General features: G+C 36.0%; 1 protein-coding gene across 16 annotated transcripts in view; it reads left to right on the plus strand.

The window, feature by feature from the left end:
* The window catches only part of LOC119651794 (protein lap4), a 460,994-nt gene that overhangs the window by 272,092 nt on the left and 164,378 nt on the right, over positions 1 to 24,524 (plus strand). For 15 of the 16 annotated variants that reach the window (XR_005249491.1, XM_038055565.1, XM_038055563.1 and 12 more), the window contains one exon: positions 8,589 to 8,864. The exons of the other annotated variant lie outside the window; for it this stretch is intronic. Coding sequence is in view for 14 of the 15 variants with exons in the window: in XM_038055565.1 (XP_037911493.1) it covers positions 8,589 to 8,864 (276 nt within the window). In the remaining variant the exon portion in view is untranslated. The remainder of the gene's footprint in view (positions 1 to 8,588; positions 8,865 to 24,524) is intronic. 16 annotated transcript variants of the gene reach the window in all.

The following is a 24,524-nucleotide window of genomic DNA, read 5'->3' on the forward strand; positions in this document are numbered from 1 at the left end:
GATAGGCGCGTCGATCCCTTCACCCCTGAACGGGAAGAATCGGTAAGGGAGGACGAACACAAAGGAAAACGTTCTGCTTGTCCGCGGCTACTTATTTACAAGATTAACTTGCGATATTCGTAGCTGATCCGGTGGGTCATGTCATTATCCGCAACCCATGACACGCGCCTGGTCGCATGCAGCTCTGCGTTTGCAACTCAGGTGAGGATAAACCTGGTACGCCAGGCATATATATATATTACATACAACTATATATATATTACATACAACTTCATTTGTTGTTGATAATTAGATGACCTCCACATTGACATTCATGTTTTCAGTCAATTTTTAACGTAAGCTTGTATCTTTGAAATTCTATTACATACTCTTAACAGTCTGGTTGCAAAAAATCCTCTTTTTATAGAATTCAGATGTCTTTGGTGAGAAGATATTCATAGCTTCGGTTTGTAACCCAAGAGGGTTACTGGAGACCAATCGCTACTAATCTAACTCCTTAATTGCTCATGGTATTACGTTCTTCTATGCACCAGAGGTAGCCGTAATACCTTCAATACAGCCGCGCGACGCTCTTTCTGAGAATAGCATACTTCGGCTGTTAAGTTGTGGCTGCATGCCTCCAGTGAATAATCTTTCGAATAGTCCACCACATAGTAAGATTTTGCGAGTGTGAAATTCTCCTCTTAATGTCGATAGCAGTGATTCTTTTTTCTTGCAAACAGTTCGTCGGCGTTTAACATTTTTGTTCTCATTTCCAGTGAGCAATTCGGAAAGAATATTTTTCGGTTGTCGCCTATGTAGGTGCGAAGCACAATTTTTCAGGTGGTTTTCCTTATTCCTGAGGGGTAATTCGTGGGGAACCCAGGAATCGAATTTCATAATATAACAGAGGCTTGAATTTTTTTTCTATTGAGTAGGTTGATCCCTTCTGATATTTCAGTAACAGTTAATTTATCCTCTTTCTCTAGTGCCAGTAAGAATTTTTTTGACAAATCTGTAAAATTTTTCGGGAAAAAGTTCAATTAAATTAAAATATTCCAAAACAGAGAGTAAAAGAGAAAATAACACATACCATTTTAATATAAACTAAATATATATTTATAAAATATAAAAAAATTATTTCAAACTTGAATGCTAACCATGAGAATTTTTTACTTCCAAAAAAAATCTTCTCTTTTCACTAAAAAGTTTTACAAACTTATTTTGTGACCCTGATTGGAATTTAATTCATTCGCGCGTTGTTAAAAACGTTTGTCATCTTATAGAATTTTTCAAACAATCGCGCTCTTATTCATCTTGGAAGATTCTTAGTCTATGAGGCTACCAGCACTATACGTAGTGGTATGGTAGTCTTAGGTTTTTCTTTTCCACTTTAGTACTGGCTTTTTAATTATATTCCTTTTCGCCTCTTTCAGGTTGTGGGTTTGTAGGATTTTCAACCCCCATCGCTTTATTTTTTTCTTGAGCTGTTTTCAGAAATAAGCTTTGGTCAAATTTTGTAGTCGGTTGGGTAAAAACTGAAGTTGAAGAGTGATGAAGGAAAAATTAATTCAATATTTCAGTTTGCGAAGAAATGGGTTTATTCTAGCAATCCAGATAAGCAAGTATGTGATTGAATCCTGGGCAAATGCAGAATACGTAGCTAAATGAAAAAGTGATCATTTCTTTAACGGACCCATTCTCAGACACTACTTAACCGAAAAATCTGAAAAAGTCTAGAGGTTGCCACTGTATGTTATGGTACCTAGGTCCCAAAATACCCTCTATACCGATACCTGTTCAAATAAAGTTAATAGTACATTACTATAATTTTTAGTAATTGAGAGTAAAACTCTCCTTAAGTTCCTCCTAGAATCTCGAAATTTTGCAGGAATGTAGGCTACAGTATATAGCATGATCATACCAAAATAAAATCGTAAAAATCGGACTATTACTAACAAAGTTATAATAGGTCAAAGCTGTCGCTTCTGTGCAAATTCAAGACTTGCAATATCAATATCACTTGAAAGTGGATATTCTCACATAATATATGCATACGCTACATACTAATGGGACAAATGCACACCTAAATCTCTTTATAAAAGAAATACACAAAGCCTTTCATACCTGAAGCGTCTAATTCCGGTTTCCCGACTTATTTCATTTGTACATAGCTAGAAATTGAAAATATTCCCTGATGTATCCACCTTCATCGTTCACATGAGTTCACTTTATATGTTGATGTTGTCATACACGTCTTAGATTGCTTGAATTTCATGTGAAATACAAAAACATAAGGCCATTTTGGAAAAGTACTAATCGAGTCCCTTTTTCACAGAATATGATCGAGTGTGGTATTAAATAACCACTTAAGGGGGTCATCCCGTGTGAAGGCCGTTTTTTTTTGAAAAATTATTTTAGAAGACTGGATAAAGATAGAAACGTGATTTTTTCACCATATGTTTATTGATATCTCTAGTATATGTGATGCTTGATATCGCTTGATATCGTAGCTAGTTTTTGGAATACGTGTCAATTTATGCACCCATCTCCAAAAAAGGTGTTTTTCTGCTGCCACGCTGGAGGGCGCTGTGTTCATCTGAGGAAAAAAAACTAAACGGCATTTTAATGTGGACAATATTCCACGGTCCGCAAACTAGGATAATTAGAAAATATTAAAAGGTAAATTTTTGGTGGGCTTTTAAACTTAATTTTTTGGATTTTGGTGTTTTTTTACAGCTTTTTTTATGAATAAAAAAAACGGTCCGTCCGATTGCAATTATCCTAGTTTGCGGACCGTAGAAATATGTATTAAAGAAGTCGTGAAAATTTCAAAGAATTTGGTTGGATAGATTTTGAGCTATGGTGGCAGCCGATTTTCAAGATGCAGTTTCGAGAAAAACGCATTTGAAAATTTAAATGTGATTATCAACAGTAAAATTTTATCATAACTCAGCATTAATCTGCTATACCTGGTCCATAGAGAGCCGTTTCTTCAAAAAAGTCTTGTAAGGCCGATTGTTGCTCTCTGGTTTCAATTCTGGCTCTTTTAGCGAGGTCAGTCGATCGTCGTTCGGACCGCCAAATTCACGCTTCATTACGGCGGTCGGCATAAACCTGACATATGTGACCAACTTGACATCCGATTGTAACTAGGATTTTGAGAATGCCATTGAACCCTTCATTGAAAATAATTACAACCAGAAAAGTGGCTATTTCTACGATCTTGGCCCCAGAATGAAGGTGTTTAGGAGCAAAAGTCCAGATCAATGCATTTAACGACTCGTTGTTATTCTGGGTCTCTGCTCCTAAACATCTGTTCAAGAGATCATCTCGAGACAAATCTTCATAGATTGGTTTGATGACTGTTTGAACTTCTTCAGTCAAAGGTGCCTTCTCGTGGTGGAAACTATCGAGTTCTCCTTTAGCTTCCGCTTTGCGGCATTTGCACCAACTGCCCTCGCCTGCTGGACAATTTTGATTCTGAGGATTTTCGTCTGTAGAAAATTTATGGAAGAAAGTTCCTTTCTTCTCTGATAAGTATCGGTTCCCATGAAATACTCGTTTTCTAGTGCGAGCATGACGTTGAACGTTAAAGTGATCTCCCTTCGTACGATCCATTTAAAAAAATCACTGAATACACAAACAGCACAATACTTACAACAAAATATAACTGAGTATAGCTTGAAAGCCTTTCAGCGCTCACTTTAGAGTGGATTATCCTTTTTATTCCAAACAGGAAATACGTTTAGACAATTGATTGGTTTTCCATCTTTTTATATTTATACCTGTGTTCGAATTTATAAGGCTCAGGTAAAAAATTAACAGATCAAAAAAGATTCGATGCTGTTTCACATGGAGTACTCTAGCCGCGGCTACAAACTCCTTACTTATTTAACACTGTAATTTCTGAACGACTCGGAATATCGAAAAATCCCTTTGCCCACATATTCTCCACTATATATAGATACAATTCATACAAAAAAAAAATCGATTTCTCCAACCCGACACATGGGATGACCCCCTTAATCATATTCTGTAAAAGAAGCTGAAAGCTCAAATTGTTATGCTCGGCTACATGGTTGTGACTGCATCTCGTTCGTTCATTTGAATATTTTAAGGCTTGCCTTCATTATATTCTTCTGGATATTTTGAATTTAATTTTTCCATTCAAATTGTTCTTTATACACATTAAAATGTCATTAATTAAAAGAATATCTTAAATGAGGAAGCAATTTTAAAGTATAGAGTATTTTTAAAATGAACACCCACAAATTAGTTTCTTTTGATTACTTACTTTAGGTCATATAAGTCATTCTTTCTTTTTGATTAATTCTTCTGCTATTATAGGTTCCTTTCATTTTTATAAAACTTTTAATCACTGAATCTCCTTTGAAATTTTTTTCACGTAATACAAAGTTTAACTTAGCAGTTTGTCCTGTAATATATGCCTATACGATAATCGCCTTTATGTCTTCCAATAAATGAAGTAAAATAAAAAATAATATAAATTAAAATAAAACCTAAATCAAGATCGTTTTCGTCACTCTCTACAATCACAACGGATTTTGGCTCTTGGAGCTGTTTTTGTGTGTTAATTTCATTTTTTATATGAGCATTCCTAAGTTTTTCCTTGTCTCAGTCTTGGGAATCTTTCCACATATTTTGTGGAAAACTAAATTAGAGTGTATTACATACATGAGCCTTGACGATTTTTTGGAACTCCTTTCCGTGCTCTACGTGTTCTAGATGTTCTATATTTACTTCTTTCTTAGTGTTTTCTTAAGGCTTTGTGTAAAACAAAAGTTTACTAAAATCAGTTCAATGTCTGTCTGTCTGCCACACGCACTTTTCTCAAAAACCCTGTATCGATTATCACAAAATTTGGGGAATCCATGAGCTAATGCAGTGAGTTACATTGTTCTACGTACAGTTTAATGGGGATTCCTACACATGCAAAAGGAGGATATTAATTGTTTTTTCATCAAAACGAAAGGCCTTGATTGGTACTTTTCGAATCCGGTCTTAGTATTGACATTTGTTGGAAAGTCGAGATGTGCGGTAGTAGAAAATGGTCATTTCTCTCACGAATCTATTTTTAGAAACTAACTAACCGAAAAAAATCACGAATCTCAATATGTACCCTAGCGTCAAAATACCCCGAATATTGATATCTATTCAAATTAAGTTAAGCAAAGTATATTGCCATCTTTTCGGGAAATTAACTGAAACCCTTCTTAAGTTAATTCTCAAGTCATGAACACTGTAACTGTATCCCAAAAAACTAAATACCACTAAAATCACACTAAAATGAGTAGGGAAGGTATTACGAAATCGTTTGCAAAAAAGACTTGGAGGACAATGAGAACGCACAAATTTAAATTCAGAAACTAATTATTCCTCTTAGTTATGACGCCATCATTGAATTTTTCTAGCTTTGGGAAAAGTAAATTCATACGGAACTAATAAATTTAGCCCCTTCGCTGGTATTGGTGGGATTTATTCAAAAATTATTCTGCTGCAGGATTTACCGCTCCCCTCAAGGGACGTTTTTCGGTCGATTAAAAAAGTGATTTGCTATTATTAATGATGAAGAAGATAGTATGATAGTAAAAATTGAAAATAATATATAACAAGTCAAAAAACCCGAAACTGGACGCTTCAGATATAAAATGTTTTGTGTTTCTCTATGTGGGGAACTTCAAGTGCGTGACAGTTCTCCAAATTTCACACAAAATGGCGCCACTTGCCAAATGTAAAGAGGTTTACAGATCACACCTTCTCACCAAATTTCGTGACAATCAGTTCAGCCGTTTCCGAGTAAATCTGGTTTGACCGACAGACAGACATTGAATCGATTTTAATAAGGTTTTGTTTCACACAAAACTTTAATTGCGGGCGTCAGTATCTTATTTGCAGTAAATTTGCGCGAATTTGATAACTTTGAACTGGTATAACTTTGATATTAACTGTCAGATTCTCACGAAGCTTTCCAGTATTGTACTCGACGCTCTACTTTATACTACTTCCGGTCAACTTCGAAAAGTTAGTAATATGCTATTATTAAGTTTATTTGAGCAGATATCGGAATGGGACATATTTTAAGGCTTATATTTCATATTAGCGCATTGCCTTGATTTTCTAATTTTTTTGAGTTGGTTAGTTTCTGCAAGTGAGTCCTGTCTCATTTTAAATTTACACATTTTTACCCCTGACCCACCCATTGTTCAATTTGCGTCAAAGCTAAAATCTGCTTTCGAAAGTATTAATCAAGATCTTTCATTTGATATCCAACACGGGCATATTAAGTCGAAAAAAATTTTACATGTCCCCATTGCACATATGAGGAGTTTTATACGAAATCTTAAAATGGGTTTTAGTATTAATAGTACATTATACATTGAAATGATTACGACTACGAACTCCATGATTTACTGCATGTACAGCACGGCATATTGGAATTGAACTCTAAAAATTCACCTTCCCTGCATTTTCTACGAACTCATTTCAATTATAATTTTCCAAAAATATGGCTGAATTTTTCAAGGTTGATTTAATCGATTTCATTTCCTAAACTCCTCATGATTTTCTTTGTTTTTTTTTCGCCTAACTATTCAACTGTCAGTCACGTGATGTACAGGTCATCCGAGGTGAAAATTCCAAGTTCCGCGCCAAGGAATAGTTACAGGTTGCACTTTCCCGCATGTGAAAAGTGTAGTGTGCATATTTGGTAGTTACATAAATATTGCTTTGCTGTTTGCATTGATCCATTAGGGCGAAATGCATTTAATTGTGTGCTATTATGAGAGTGTATATAGCAACAAAATTTTATAATTAGTAAAAAAGATTTAAGTTTAAGGTCACGGGACATTTAAGGGAAATTGGATATGTGATGATAAAAATGGTAAAGAATGCTATGTAGTAGGGAAAATGGGAACACTTTTTACATTCAAATGAAACTCTCCATTATCGCGAGACTAGTAAATAAAGAAACAGCGAAGGTTTTCATGTCCTGAAACCATTGGATACTGTAGACCGGCTGGATTTTCGATATCCACTCGAGAAAAGACAGCTGAGGGCCGTGGAACCGCGGATACAAGTAACATAAAATATTTGCGGGGTAATAAATAGAAGGAAATGGAACCATGGGAAAACTACCTATCTTGTTAAAAACAGAAATGATCGCTTCTCCTCAGTTTTATTTTGGATAAGAAAGCTTAGATTTCCGTTGCTGATAATTCAGGCCATAATCGAATAAGCGTAAAGATTAGGCTGTTTTGAGGGCATTTCTAACAGCATAATTGCAGAACCACTTATGCAATACACGATCATTGTATTCCTGCATCTACACTAGTCACTTGGCCGTAGGCACAAACTCATGTGGTATGCTTTCCCACAACATCTAGTGCCACAGCAATTCGTGCTCTGTGTTAAATTGTTATATCGCGATTCGGAGAGCAAGATTCGGAGAGATTCGGAGATTAGATTTTTGTCTTCTACTTGTAGTCCAGCCTAAAATCAATAGACAAGGGGTAGCTTTCCCCAAACTAAAATTTTTGGTTTTAAACGTAGATATATATCTCGGGGGGCGATTTACCCCCTTCTTCATTTGCTGGGTATCAGCTACTTTGAGGATCCGATTATTGTAGAAAGAGAACAAAATGCTTCAAATACTAGTTGCAGTGCTTAATGAAATGATTGATTTTTCAAATAATTGAATAGAATTTTATCACTGTCGGGGATTTCAGTGAGATGATGTTCCATTTACCAACATTTAACTGATTTATATTGAAATAACCCAACCTATGAACATTGTTCTTGATCAACCAGGTAAGTACACCTTATGGATTGTGATTTTTGATTCTCATTTTATTTTCAAAATTATTTTCCTAAAATCATGGGAATATTTATTTAGGTGCTATAAAAATCGAATGGCTCCATGTTTGAAATGCAAATCTTAAGTCAGTCCGCATGTGAAAACAAAATAAAACAACAAAGCATGGAGCGTATTGTTGATATACTCCTTTGGGGGAGAGAAAGTAGCATTAAACGAGTGTAATCAATATGCAGAATACATAGTGTTTCCTAACAAGTTCTATTTATGTTGCTCTGTTTATTTATTGTTTGTGAATGTTCCGTATATTGTTTTGTCATATGAGCAGTTATTAGGCAGTTTTGTTTTGTCATGTTTTCTTTTTTAACGTGTAATGCAAGCGGCCAAAGGATTATACTTAAAAAGTCGTGCTTTTTATGTAGATGACTCCCAAGATAAACTTATTGATCGATTATTTGTCCTGTTATTTTGGTAACAAAATATTTGTTTCCTCCCAATGAAGCTATGAAAAGAAAGAATGTATATCGAGGTTATCCAATCTGAATTGTCGTGTTGAGTATTAATAACTAAATAAGCCGATAGAGGAATGGAGGAAAAGAAGTTAGGGTTATCTAAAAAATAATTTTAGGACGTACTATTAATGCTACTAAAAACAGTTCTGTGATTCTATTTTTCCTGTGACTCTATTTTTTCTTCCTTTTGTTTTTCTTATAAAAAAAAAGTCGAATTTCCTGTAATGTTGTTTTATTTTATGAATTTTCTTAACTTAACTTAGGTACCACCGAGACCATTGACTAGTGCTGATTTTCAAGCTATGATACCGGCTCATTTTTTACGAGGCGGTACGTCACAGCATGTGCATGTTGAAAAACATGAAGGTGGTCCGTCAGTAACGGTGACCGTTAATAAGGCTGTGCCAGATTTGCCGATGTTACCGCCGGCACCAACCGAATTAGGATGTGTTACTGAAACAATAACAAAATCTACATTTACGGAGACTGTTATGACTAGAATAACTGATAATCGTTTAGCGGAACCATTAATTAGTGAGGTGACTATCAGTTCAAACAAATTAAAACAATGATGACAGATGAATAAAAAAATTTAGATGAAATGGATGATAACTAAAACTAATAATTTATCGCTTGCAATTCTCTTTTTGAGTACATTCAGGACCACCACCTATAGCGTTTAGATATTTTCATTTATTGAAAATATTTGAAATCAAAAGTACCACTTTTTAAAAAAATTAATTTTTATCCAAATTAAAAATGCACGCCATGGGAATGGTCTTTGAATGTAAGCTTCAAGAAGGTGCACTGGTTTTTGTTATATAACTTTACACGAGACATCCACTTAACGTGCAGTTACATACTATCTCAAATATCAGTTTTTTTTACATTCGGCTCGGTGTTCTTGCCTTTTTTATTCCGTACTAAGATTTGATTCCTTACGGTTTTAGTATTAGTATTTACAAATTTAACGAAGCTTGGTGTAAGGGATAAATCCGATATTAGTAGATTGATTAGATTTGTTTTTAGACCAACAGAGTTTTTCAATTTTAACGAAATTTAGTAGGGGTTTTATTTGATTGGTGGAGTACTAAATTTTGAGACTAAAGCGCTGGAAAGATCTGCGATGGGTAAAGTATAAAGGGCAGCATACCGAAAAACTGTTGAATTTTCCAACAGTATTGATTAACGTTGAATTATAGTTCAAGTCTTAGAAGATACGTAAAGTTAGAGTCTTGCAAATAAGAAAAGGATTTATGAAAACAATTCCAAAAAATATTTTATTTATATTTTGGAAACAATCGTTAAAATTGGAAAGCTTTTCAAAATTTGAATTTGACAATGCTTTACTATTTGGATTACTAATCACATAATTTGAAATTATTTGAAAGCATGTTGATATGATAGTCGTATAATAGTCATTCGAAATTAACTTTTAATTTTATGCCAAAAGTTTATGCATGCTATTTTAAGGATTAAGTTCAAATTTACTTTAAAATTTGGAAATTATTGACAAAGCCAGACAGCAAGCTAAAAAATACGACATAATTAAAAAGTGCCTAGCATCCCAAACAAACTCAATTCAGGCATTTTGAAACACCATAACTAAAATTTAACATGAAAGCAAGGTGAGAACGAGGAGATAGTTTTCAGTTAATTACCAACTTTAATAATGAGGAAAGTTACAAACATCTTGTCGTGCGACTGCTGCTGGAGGATGAATAGAGTTGCGATATAATATTTATGTACTAGAGCAGATGCTCAACAATCTGATTCGAGCACGGAGGAGTATGCGAGCAGCCTTCGGCTGAGAATTAAATGCGCAAATAATAATTAGAAGGAAGGATAATTAAAACCTTCTCCCTCATTCTAGTTCGCGTAACAAGGAATTGGAAAATAAATTTAAATAAGATCGTGTCATTCGGAATTGAAATTAGAGAAATCTTGTTGGAAGCGAAGTTCCGTTTTAATATTAAAAAAAGGCAAAATGCGTCTTTTAGATACATAGATATAATGTTGGCATTTCTATGTCATAGGAATGGTTTTATAACCTGGTAGTATCGTGACATCACTTTTGAACCTCATAAGGGATCATTTTATTTTACCAAATCATATTATATACACACAATAGGAGGCATGAAACCTCAAAAATATTAAAACAACACACTTTGCTTAGACTAGCCAGCTAGCAATGTAGAAAATCGACGATGATCCCCGTATGATAACATAAAACTCTTGAAAGCGTTTAATATTTAATATTAAACACACACAAACAAAGTCCATAGCATTCTACCTTGAATGTTGCTAATTTTATAATATTTTAAAATTTGGTAAGTTATCGAAATGTGTGCTATAGAATAGGTTGCTACACTATGGTTTGTATATTTGCAAAATATGTTTAGTTGTAATAATATTCTCGACTCTCCAAAACGCTATCCGGCATACAATATGAATTTTAATTAAGAGGACACAGTTGTGAACGAATTTTCATTGGCGGCATCTTTGTTAGTGAACTTCCCTCTTTTGATGGAATTTTCAAAGTATTTTATGGCTAATTTGTTTCACATAAGAACCTTTATCAAATGAGTTGTCGAAAACGTCCTTATCCTGGAAAAATTGAAGCCGTAATACTATACTGGAACCTTTGTAGTCTGAAGCCATGTACAATAAGGAAGGAATTGAGGGTAGGGAGGTGCGTTAGGAGCGGCATGGGCCTTTTTGTTTCGATAGAAGAACCTATTTGGCATAAGAACGGCGACTGACTACGCTACCTTCCTTATCAAAAAGAGGGTTATCATTTATAGAGAGTGACAATTTGTCCGGTTTGATCAGAAAGGATTTTCTTCCAGGGACAGATTTGAAGGAATTTTACTGGCCTTAACGCGGGGTAGTTGGAAGATTTTGTAGAGGATATTGTTGCACGCATACTTCGTATCATCACCTTTTTTTAATATGTCGGTACAGTGGTTCTAGATCCTCCTGTATCGACTACTCTTTGGAACATTGTGAGACGGCGAGTTGGGTTTAGATCATTGTTCTACTTGCTTTTTATCGATTTTGAGGAAGTGTTCGATGTGTCAACAGGAAGTGAATCTTGAATGCTGTACCTACCTGACAGTCTATCATATGACATATAAGAGTGCAAGATGTCACTTGTTGCATTGTGCCAGTGTTCTGTTGTGCTATTTTATGGGGATAGTACACGGAAAATAATCACCATTGCTACTCAAAGGTTCCAAGCTTTTACGGCATAGAACATGGAGGAGCAGTGCCAGCTATTCGCATAGCTAACTGAAGCACATTGCTCAGAACAGATGGTCATGGCGCGTGGGTATAGTTGACACCCTGTGTTCCATATAGGGGTTTATGGCAGCGGTATATTTATATACAGGGTAGAAAAGAGGAGGGTATCATTTTTTTTTTAAATAGTTCAAAAAATATAAAAATTATTGAATTGTTTTCAATTTATTTATCATATTAAGGGTACATGTTATGTAATATATTTCCTTAGATTTCCATTTGGTGTGGCACCTTTTTATTTTGTAGTATTCAACTATCTACCTTAGCGAAATATCGCAAAATTTGAAAACATGATCGTTGCTAGGTTGGTCCCATTCACTTCATCATCGACGGTGCAATAACTGATATTTGATCTTGGCCCACCTTTGTCCCGGTTTTGCGCTTAGTTTCACCAATTCGATATTCCTAAAAGCTGTCTGGCATTTGCGCCTAAGCCATTACTTCAGACGAGACAGTGTCTGTCACGTCTTCTTTTTCTGCCATAGATACTGTTCTTACAGACTTTCTGGGCTGGATCATTCTGATCCATACAGATTAAGTGATCCGCTCACCGCAATCTATTCCGCCGGATTTTATCCACAACTACATATGATAGTTTTAGTACTCCTCACAAATTTCGTTGTTATTTATGTGTGGAATCGTTTATCGGTTAAGAGTTCGCAATTTTGCTTGTTAAGAACCCAAGTTTCCGAGTAGTACATGACGAAACATGATGAAACGTTTCGACCGAAATAGTTTTGTGTAAAGTGAAATAGGCTCTGTTGGCTGCCAATAACCATGCGCGTATTTCGTCGTGGTAGCTGTGGTATAGTGGTTATGATAGGAGAAATTACCAACGGACTCAAAGCGAAGTCTCCTATTTTTAATGTTTTCGTTTGACCAGTTCGATTTAATCTTATTGTTTCTTTGTTTTTTTTTTGTGGTGATGTTGTCACCATGCACTTCGTCTTGCCTTCATTAATGTGCAGACCAAGATCTCGCGCTGACTACTCGACCCGGCGTCAGCATAAGCCAGTAGTTGGGTGGACTTGAAGAGAAAGGTGACTATCGCGTTTACATCAGCATCACGGATCAGTTTTTCCAGGACCAGGTTAAAGAGGATGCATGATAGGGCATCCCCTTGTTTTAGATCGTTGTTGATATTGAATGTTCTTGAGAGTGATTCTGTTACTTATATATTACTGTTACCCTGTTACTTATCTGGCCTCGCACATTGGTTAGGGTCAGCCTAGTCAGTCTTATAAATTTGTTCGGGGTACCGAATTCTCTCATGGCCGTGTACATTTCTATCCTGGCTGTTGTAACATATCATAGGCGGCCTTGAAATCGATGAAAAAAAATGATGCATCATATTCCTGCAGTCCATTGCCTGCCGCCCAGAGAAAATCTAATCTGATACTGATTTGCCTAGAGTGAAGGCTCCTTGGTATGGGCTGATGATGTTTTGAGCCCATTGAATTGTCAGGGTAGCGCAGAATATCTTATAGATGGTACTCAGCAAAGTGAGTACTCCCTGCACTGTGTGATCTCCCACTCTTTGTGCCAGTGCTGCTAGTCATCTGGCATTGATTCACTGTCCAACACATCGAGTAACAGCTAATGAACCGCTTGGTGTATTTGGTCGCCTCCACATTTAACCAATTCGCCTGTAATTCCAGCTCCTGGCCAATTATAATTTTTAAGCCTAGGAATTGCACGAACTGTTTTTTCCATGCTTAATGATGGCAGCATTTGTTTGTCGTCTTCAATTGACGCAATCTCCAACTTGCCGATATTTTGGTTGTTGAGTGGTTTATCAAAGTACTCAATCCATCACTCCAATATGCCTATTCTGTCGGAAATCACAATCAGTTCACTGGTTTTCCCAGGCTTCCTACCACTGCCTGTAGGGTCGCCCCTCCACTTGACACGTGTCCGCGTTCTTTTAGATTGCAGCATTTTTCGACATATAGCACTCTTTCGGTTCGTTGCTAACTTATATTCATTGTCGAACGCGCGCGTTACTACTCGTTGGCATTTCGTTAATCTTTGGGCATTTTTTTTATCTCTTGACATAGAGACATCACGCGCGACCATGTTGCTGACAGTTGACACTTAGATTTGCCTTTCGTCGTACCTATTGTCATAGCGCTGTCCGCGTCAAACATCTTCAATCAATTCCTCTGCCTCATTCGACTTAACTTTATGTCTTTCAATTCTCCTGCTCTATGAAGAGAGTAGCTTGATAGCCGTTATGCCTGTCGCTAGGTGATGTTTCCCATCAACGCATTGCTTACAGAGGTAATATCCGCCACTGAGCCAACCTCTTTTTATGGAAGATATAGGCATTTCCGATATTAGCAAGTATAACGTCCAGTGACGAAAAGATTTTTGGCAATATCAGGCATATGTGATTATATTTGAAACACTACTTTTTCAAGAGGGGATCGTTCACTTTTAACGCCTAACGGGTAATATTCGCTCATATTCCACGCAAAAACAATAGGCATGAACCCCGCAATTTCGACTCTTACAAACCCATTACACAATGGCTTGCTAATAATCGCAACGTCTACGTCGACCTCTTAAGCAGAATGTTCTAAAAGATCGTGTGTGGTCTCAAAGTGGATAAGGACTATTTGAATAAACATCATCTGCCGTTTGTTCTTCGAGCCCTCCTAGACAGCGGCCTTTTTCCGCTCCCTGCGGCGTGGTCCTTATCGTCAAACTGCATCCCTGCATACAGCGCGTTTCTCGCAATTTATTGGCAGGTGACCTTTTACCCCATACCGTTTGCATCGATCAAATTTATCGTGGTTGCTTGTGCAAAATTTGACTATATGACTGTACCCTAGATATCTGAAACAGAAAGCAAAGGATATTATTATATACATATGAATTATCCTATCTTGGCTTCGTCTGCTTCCAACCGCCTATTTGACCAAACATACTGCTAGTGATAATGACCGTTTGTGTGCGCCGTATGTTTTCCGCAAGTTCTTTATTGCGTCGCCACTCCCATCTGAAATTTGAAATTGCCGCATCAATTCTTTCCACATGTCCTTCTTAATCGGAATCTCGTCGAGATCCCTGTATTCCCAATCGTATGACTGACATCCTTACTTAAGGATCTACCTACCAGTTCAGGCAGTTGAACGTCCTGATTTTTTCGGAGCTCTAGGGAAGGCTATTGCTTCTGTGTTCTTCTGATTCTTGTGAGGTTGTCACCTAAGTCGCTTATCGTCGGATCTCCCTTGACCTTCCATAGTGTAGAAGGGATTACTCATGCTCTTGATAACAATCGCTCTTTCGCTTCTCATTCTTTGGAGCTTCTGCACGTTTTCAGTTTTGGACGCTTTATTCCGATATCTCTTGTTATTTCTCTACTTCTGTGTATGTTCTCTGCAGAGTTCCATTTTGGGCTTGTTTGAGTGGCATGCTTCATTTTTTAGGTAATAATAGGCATCTGACGCGATGGGGTCACTTTCGGGGTTTGTAGCAGCCCTGCATTCACTGTAATTGAGCTGTCGAACTCAATTCAATTCCTCATGGCCGGAGTTCGGTTTGCGTAGCATTTTGTCACTCTGCTTAAAAGGATCCACCTCACCTCACTTTTATCACTTGTTGAATTATCGGTGGGCAAATAATCAACCAAATAATCCCGCAGGAGACGTTCACCTTAACCGACATAACCCTAGCCAGGCCGCTATATCGCCCATGCGGGGAGAAATATGGACGCCCCACTGATACTTGCGGGTGGGAAGTCTGAAGCTTGCGTCAGTAACTGACAACCAACGACTTTTCAATTTTCTGTTCTGGGCTCCCTTCCCGTAGTCCTTTTTTGTCCACTAGTGGGCTTTTCTCCCACCTACGCAATCCACGCATAAACATGCTCTGACAAGCACATCTCCAAATGCGTACCATTGCATGTTCGTACCCCTGTCCTTATACCTATCTGTCTGTCACGCGGATTTTCCTCAGAAACTATTATATATATTAACACGAAATTCAGTAAGATATTTGGAACTGCCAACCCTACACATATAATCACTATAACATGATACTAAACTGAGATTAAAGGGGAGGGTTGTGAATTTTTTTTTTCCAAATACAGGCGATTCGTCCCGATTAGTACTTTCCGAAACATGCACTAGTATTGATATCAATTGTAAGGGCCGAAAGTGCGGGGCCCAGAAGGTGGTTGTTCATTTTACGGACCGACTCTCATAAACTATACAACCGAAAAATTTGAAAGGGAAAATGAGAACATCTAGGCCTCAGAATATCTGCCATGCCGATATCTGTTCAAATAAAATTAATATGTAGTAGTTGGTCGTACATTTTATGGAAATCGACTAGAGACTCCATTAGGTTCATTGGAGAAGCATGAAATTTTGCAGTAACATAGTCTACCCCTAATATGAAACATGATGTTGCTGAAAATCGTACTATTTCCGACGAAGTTATGATAGGTCAAAATTGTCCCTTGTCTGCGAATTTACTTCAACTCAAACCATTGAATGTCAATATCATACTAAAGTGGGTAGTCTGACGTACTAAATGCATATACGTACATACATTATGAGTTACCTATAAATGGAATAGTTTTGCATCCAAATATTCTTACACAAGAAATACACAAAAACCTTTTGTATTGGAAGCCCCGAGCTTCGTCTATTCATGATTGTTTTCCGGGATTGAATTCGGTGGTTTTTCGATTATTGTTGTATTGATTTTATCATTTTTGAAAGATATGTTACCCGATCCATATGCTTTATAGGGCTTTCCGTTCACATATGGTACATATTTTGCTTGGAAACCTCTGACTCAATATTCAGGAGGAAGACCATCTCTGTATATTATTTAGGAATTCTGCTATTCCAATTATCTGTCTAGACAAAAATCAATTGAAGGGACGAATTTTTTGTTTGAACAGATGTAGATATGGTTGAATTTTCCTCTTTATCGTATTGGATTATTTTCGTTTCCAGTGGCTGATTCAAGTAGTTGATTTGCTACAAGCAAAGAACGTAGTAGCTGAAAGTTCCAAACCGCTTATCTTGGTGTACAAGAAGAGTACGTACAAAAAAATAATTCCTTCGTAATCCCTTGTCTGTACGGTTAATGTCTTTGCATTGTCACCTATAATCTGCATCGAATCTTCAGTGAGTATTTGAACTTGATTTATTGTTTAAATTAAAACCGCTTAAATATTGAGGGTGGAGATTTTCAGGATTAAGGTGGCCTTCCAAAAAATGCGACATATTTTATTCCGCCAATCGCAACAAAAACCCAACAGTTATTTTTTCATTTGCATCACATTAGCTGTAACAAAAGGCCTCTCCCACGCTTCTGAAATGGAATTTACATGTTCCCATGTTTCCCCGTGTACATGCTATTTGTATGTAAATATATCTTTCCGCGTCGTCCGAGAGAAACAAAATATTTTTCTTGCTACGAATTCTACTTTCATGATTGCGTCACTCTCATACAATCTATACTTTCCATTTTGATAAAAGATTGATTCAATATTGAAGATACGATTTGAATTTACATATAAGTATGAGTACGAGTTACCACATTGATCTGCATTGCTACTGTAAACACTGCTTCCTCTTCATATGGTTACTCCCAGTTCGATATGCTTATGTTCCAGAAAAAAGGAAAGAAAAACAGAGAAGCAACAGGATTTTCAGATGCCAGGTTCAAGCTGATTGATTTCTGAAAAGGAAAATTCGAATTTAATACTTAGAGTAAGTTACATACAAGTCAGTGCAATACATGCCTATACATATGTACAGATTTATACTTATCTACATTTTGAGTTTACATGCTGTAGTGAAGAAAGGATTTGCAATGGAATCAAGCTCAACAGCAAGGAACCCACATTTTCCTCTATGTAGAGCCCTATGTTATTCTCATTCATATTCATAGCTTCCTACATTTTCATTATACATATATTTTGGAGAGTATATTTTATATTATATATATTCACAATAGAAGTACATTTCCTTTTTATATGACGATTTTTTTCTTCTTTGGTTTCGTATTATGATTGCATTATGTAAATTTTTTTGCTACTACTGCTGTGCAGCCATCAGAGTTAGTAGTCCACCCTGAAGACTGTAAACTTTGTTCTTTTGACTGAGGGATGCAATTTCGAAATAACAAAAAAAGTATCTTCATAGCATCTCGGAAAGGAGGAGGAGTATTTTCTCATTTTAATAGTATGTCATGTCAGTATGAAGTAAGTTGCTTTCGTATTTGCAACATGTTTTTAGGGGAGAAAGGGAGTAGCAGATGGTTTGAGGAATGGAATCCAAGGATTTCAAGCGGTTGTGCATTATATCATTTTAATTAATTTCATGGAAATATATGGGATGCAAGTAATGAATTATTTTTGCCACTTTGAGTTTAGATATTTTCCTTCCTTTACAAAACATGTTTCAATTTTAAGGACGTTTTCAGTCCGATGCAATAATATCTACAAAATGGTTGGCATTAATTTCTTGTACCCATTATATGTATCTATGCCTCTGTATTGAAGTTTTCATCACTGAACCCTCCATAAAATTCTTGTATTTGAGAAAATTATAGTATTATTAGGAAATGTTTTTTTTACGAAAAAGAAGGATGAGAGATAAAAAAATACTGATTTTGATTGGGCTTATTCCCAGACATTTCCCACCGAAACATAAAAAAAAAATTAATGATACTTCTATATGAAATTTATCATAATCTCCCTCGTCCCTCGTCTTCTTTTTCTACCATAGATATTGTCCTTATAGACTTTGCGGGTGGGATCATCCTCATCCATACGGATTAAGTGACCCGCCCACCGTTACCTATTGAGCCGGATTTTATCCACAATCGGACGGTCATGGTATCGCTCATAGATTTCGTCATTGTGTAGGCTACGGATTTTTCCATCCTCATGTAGGGGGCCAAAAATTCTTCGGAGAATTCTTCTCTCGAACGCGAAGAAATTTGAGCGGTCCAAAAAATCCCATCTCGATATCAACTCAATTAAAATTAGTACTAATATAGCACTATCTTTTTTCTGAAGTTAATCCTGAAAATTCAAAACATTGTCCCCTTTAAATTAATACCTATCGGTTGCCATACGTTTATCCCAACAACTTACCCAATCTTCGGAATATTTTTTACATTCAGTGTTTGATATGTTCATCACAGTTTTCGAAAAGAGAAACGCTTTTCCTGTATGGGTTCTTTTGACCCTATTGAAGGGGTAAACCCCTGTAGAGACCGAAAAATAGAGCAAACTTTAAAAATTTGATTACAAAAAGACTAAACAACATATCGATATTCGGTAAAACGATTTTAATTGTGAAAATAGTAGAGGGTGGTAGTAAATTTCACCAGAGTTGTTCAGGACGAAATGCCGGCTTCTTAGTGTTTTCGTAGACATGTCTTTTTTTGTCATAGTGACCACACCTATAACTGCGACAATTTCGAATATACAGCACTGAAACAGAAGGAAATCGATTAGGTGTCTTAACAGCTTCGACATTTCTTATGATTTTCTTTTTAAATTGATTTTTGCAGAAGTGGCGTTTTAATAAAAAAATTGATAAGAGATTCAAAAAAATCAACCAAAAATTACCAATAAAAATTTAATCATGCAATATAAAGAAAAGATGCTACATAGTGTCGAGGAGCAAGCTGTTCTGGATATACAGTAAAAATTTCAAATCAATGAAGCAAAAATTGTTTTAGATATCGGTCCGGCTTACTCGACATTTATCGTTTTCAGAAAAATGTGTCTAAAGTTTTAAGCATCTAAATTGCACTCATATAAAGCAACGAAAGAGAACATGTAATTCGAGCCCTCACAGATTTTTCTCGTGCATGAGATATTAAAGTATAGTTCAAACGAAAAAAAGTGTTCGATTTTACAAAATCTAAAGTGGGCTCTCATGAAGCCAAATTAGGTGAATTCAGGAGCTGTTAGATAGTATTCGTTGCATGTTTGGTCGGAAATTCGCGGAGTTGGATGCCTGCATATTTTTTCGTTTTTGACGAATCGCCACACGCAAAGGTTTCATAACCTCCAAAATAATACTCCCTGTTCATTGTTCTACCTTCTGGAAAATAATCATGATATGCAACATCGTTGTAATCGATGGAAATCGTGAACATGACTTTATTTTTCGTCAAAAAGCTGCTATTTTTCAAAGTTTTGTGTAAAATAAAACCTTGTTCAAATCGGTTTACTGTCTGTCTGTCCATCCGTCTATCTGTCAGACACACTCGTTTTCTCAGAAACGGTTACTCCTATTGATACAAAATTTGGTGGAAAGGTGGAAACTGTGAATCACTTCCCTTCCAGTGAGCAAAGGAGGGTGTATAATTTTTTCACCGAATTTAGTCATGTGGGGTGTCAAATAAAAAGTTTCGGTTAGTACTTTCCGGAGCTGGTCCTAATTTTGACATTTGATGAAAAGGCGGCAAGTACGTGGGCTATTCTTTCATGGACCCATTCTCAGAAACTATTCAAACCAAAAATATGAAGTACAGGCCTCAAAATACACTTATAATAGTACATTATTATGTTTTTGGAAAATTGACTAAAATTGAGTCTGACTATTTGGATATGAGCACATTTTGTTCCAAGTGGGTGCCGCGTTTGCTCACAGTGGAGCAAAAACAACAGCGAATTGATGATTCAGAACTCTGCATTTGTTTACGGGGGATATAAAGGATTTATTTTCATCGATACATAACAATGGATGAAACGTGGATTCAGCATTATACTCCTGAGTCAAAACGGGGGTCAACCGAATGAAGACGAAAGGGCGAGAGGCGGGCAGAGGGTCCGAAGACACAACAGTCAATAGGCAAGGTCATGATCTCTGTGTTTTGGGACACCCACGGGGTTCTGCTTTTGCACTTTCTTCCGGAGGCCAAACGATCAATAGCGGCTAATATATTGAATTATTGGATCGATTGGTTAACACAATTGAGCAGAATAGGCCTCACATGTAAAGAAAAAAACACTGTTTCATCAGGGTAATTCGCTATTCACAAACCGATGAAAACGATGGTGAAATATTCACCAGATCTGGCTCCATATGACTTATACATGTTCGTAGATCGGTAGATCGGAAAGAGATTCGGTTCCGATGGTGAAGTTATAGCCGCAACTGAGGCCTACTTTCAGACTAGAGAAAAAGTTTAGAAAAACTTTGCAATGATTATATCGATATATGCAGGCGACTATCTTGATGAATAAAGTCGAATTTAGTCTCGGGACTTAATGACCCATGTGTTATAATAAAGAGCATGATATTCCCATATTTGGGGAAAATGATGCTACTACCTACAAAGTGAGAGTAGCTTAACCGTGTCTCTTCCGTGTAAATTTGCTGTAATCTAACAAACGACTCAAACATACTTACAGAAGGAATACATAAAATCTTTCACACCTGAAGCGTTGAACTTCCGGTTTTCGATTTGTTCCTATGTCGGCTAATTTGTAGTACGCAGTTTACTAATCAGAATAAACCTATTCTCTTATTTCCAGTGACGAAATCATCATTGTTTTGCAAAAATTTAATGCAAACTCGTTGTTGCAAATTCAGTTCAATTCATGTCATGGTTTCAGGAAATTTAATGCAAACTCGTTGTCGCAAATTCAGTTCAATTTATTAAACGGTTGAAAATAGAAAAAACGTATACAGTATGGGGTCTGTTGAATTACGTCATTCAAAATTGGGCGGAATCTAGCAAAATAAGACAACAAAAAAGATCTTGAATCGAGCGCCATACGACGGAGAGGAGATAGCAAGCTCTTTGATTAGGGTAGTATTATTACACTTTGGATATTTGTCGAGAAATTCCCTTTAGCTTGCTCACAGGAGTATAAAATTTCGCAGCATTATAAATGGGAATGTAGGGAAAGACACTAGGAGAGCCAATGCTAAAGCTGAGCCTTTTTTACTTATCGTATTCTAAGGCATAGGTGAAGACCGTTCTTGCCAGTTGTAAACTACAGGACAACTGTTCTTTTGTCGGTCCAACAAACCAAGTTGATAAGCGAAAATCATCTTTCAGCCTCAAAGTTTCTTTCATAAAAAAACATCTTTTGAGAAAATTAGCTATTACTTCCCTTAGTTATTTCCAGGACTTTAACTCGATAAAAAAAGCAATCTTTATTTAGTGCTTGTAAATGAAAAGGAGAAAGGAAATTGTGAGCAAGGCGAAGCGTCTGGAGAAAATAAATTTTCCAACTGCTGAAACTTTTTCTATAAGATAACTAGAATTACCAAAAATCCTTTGAAAATTAAGATTATCTTACAAGGAGATATTACAGATTAAGAGGTCCCTGCCTTTAACGGTTAAGATCATCTCTACAAATAGCTAATATCTGGCATTTTCTTTCGTTTGACGTTATAATATGGCAAAGCACTGTACAACGTTTTATTATAATAAAACGATATCAAAGGCTGGTGCTCAATACTGCTGCCCATTCAATATGAAATGGAGCTATAAGAAGGTGGGATAATTTTCAGTTCAAGTATACTTGTACAATAGAGCTTCCTAGTTTTCTTGCTAAAGTAGTTTTGAGATGCACCTAAGCATATTTTGTTTCCTTTGAAAATGGGGAAATACGGAAGAAAAAACTAAATTTCCGTGATGCTTTGCTTCCTCACTTCAAATATACAAGTGCACTTTTTCCAAGAATCTGAATAATTTTCTAGAAGAAATCATCCTAATCCCCATTTCTCCTAGGAAATATATTACGATACTCCGCAGTGAAATGCAGAAAAATAACGAAAAACTCTTTATCTGAAACTCATGAATTTTATTATTAGGAAAAAAACAAGAAAATACTATCAACAAGATGATTCGCTTTTTGATGTTTCGCATGGTACTCGCAGATAGTAGATTCTATGATAGTTCCGTCTTTATATTTTTTAGGGTAACGAGAAGCTTCACTTTCAGAATAGTATTATGTAGAATTATTCTCTGTTCTGTAGAAAACAACTTGTGATGGTTTATATTGAGATCGGAAGATCTAGGATAATGAGTTGTATTCCCTTGTTTTGTAAGTTAGGTAAAAAATGCTTGTTTGTTCCAACTCAGTTGACTTTTGTAGATGCATATTTGGAGTAATGTTCGCAGTCTTTTTGGAGTGGAAGGATTTTATTTGAGTATTGAAGATAGTATTCAAGGATAACAAAAGTTGCTATGGAGACCAGCCCAGTTTTATTAAAAATATGAATTCAGAGCTTTTTAAATTTAAAATTCTTGTTCCTTCCTTTTATTGGTTGTCTCCCCTTTTATGTCAATTAGATTAACATCTACCCAAATTTCTCCAATGAAGTAATGAGAGTATGTATGATAAATAACATCAAGTTTTGATTTGATTCTCCGCTTTATAATCAGTATTAGTATTAAAACAAAGTAGATAGAGAAGATATTATTGGTTTATTTTGGTTTATTCCCTGTTCTTCAATCCACGAGAATGAAACTATCACTTTAGAGATTAATTTTTATTAATTACTATTGCACTTGCTCTAGTTATTCTATAATTATATAAGGATTGATCATTGGATCCAATTATGTTAGATAATCAAACATGTTACCATATTTGACAGTACAGAATATCTGTGGGATTTTGATTTTCATTTTAATGGTTTTCTTAATTTCATAAAGCTCAAAATTTTCGATTGGCGTCGGACTTGCCAAATTTGTAAGCCACTGTCCCAGCCTCATTTTTGAGATTTTGTGTAAAGCTAAATCTTATTAACATCGGTTTACTGTTTGTCTGTTTCACGCAGGAGACGGTTTTAGCGATTGACACCAAATTTGGTGGAAAGGTGGCAACTGTGAACACACATACACTGAGTTACATTCTTTTACGTCGAATTTACGGAGAGGGGTCTCCATACATGAAAAAGCGGGGGTGTGAATTTTTTTCGCCAAATATAGTCATATGGGATATCAAATGAAAGGTCTCGATTAGTATAATACTTTCCGGAACCGGTCTCAGTTTTGACATTTGTTGGAAAGATAGGGGGGTTCGCGGGGTCGAAATTGATCATTTTTTTCAAGCGAAAAATCTGAAAAGAAAATCAAGAGGCTGCCACTATATAGTGCCTAGGCTCCAAAATATCTATATTATTATGTTACTATAATTTTTAGTAATTGGCTGCAAGACCCTCTTTAAGTTCATCCTAGCATCATGATTTTGCGGTAATGCAGGCTATCACATAGAGCTTGATCCTACCAAATTTAGTGGAGATCGCACTATTATTAAGAAAGTTATAATACGTCAAAGTTGTGTGTTGTTGCAAATTCAAGACTATGAATGTCAATATCACCCGAAAGTGGAAGTCTGACATAATATGTGCATATATTACGTGCTACGTACTAATGGGGCAAATGCACGCTCAAATGTCTTTATATGAGAAATACATAAAACCTTTCATGCCTGAAGCGCCCAACCTCCGGTTTCCCGATTCACTTTTTTAGTGTTTCATCAAACTTGTAGAAGTGAAAGTGATTTGAGTGTGCGTGATGAGTTCAAATTTTTCAAATGCTTCATATATTAAGAAGTTTTGAAATTTTGCATACATGTTATTGTAACCTAAAAGTATTTAAAAAATTTTTTTGGGAACTTTCCAAACTATTGTTTGTTTGCTACAGATTTAAAACATACAATATGAAACATCAAAAATTGACAGTGTGGATAGTTTGGTGTCACTGGAATGTCTAAAATAAAAAAAGTAAAGACGGGGTTATAATTATAAGTTTTCTCATTTAAAATCAATCGTAAAAAATGATTTTCTTTCAAACATTTGATACATCATGCTTCTTGATGGGTTGTATCTATCTAGCCCCAGAAAGCGTGGCTGTAAAGGATGTTTTGAGCGTATTTTAACTCAATAAAGAAA

The sequence above is a fragment of the Hermetia illucens genome, chromosome 3, assembly GCF_905115235.1.
Source record: "Hermetia illucens chromosome 3, iHerIll2.2.curated.20191125, whole genome shotgun sequence".
Taxonomy (NCBI): Eukaryota; Metazoa; Arthropoda; class Insecta; order Diptera; family Stratiomyidae; genus Hermetia; species Hermetia illucens.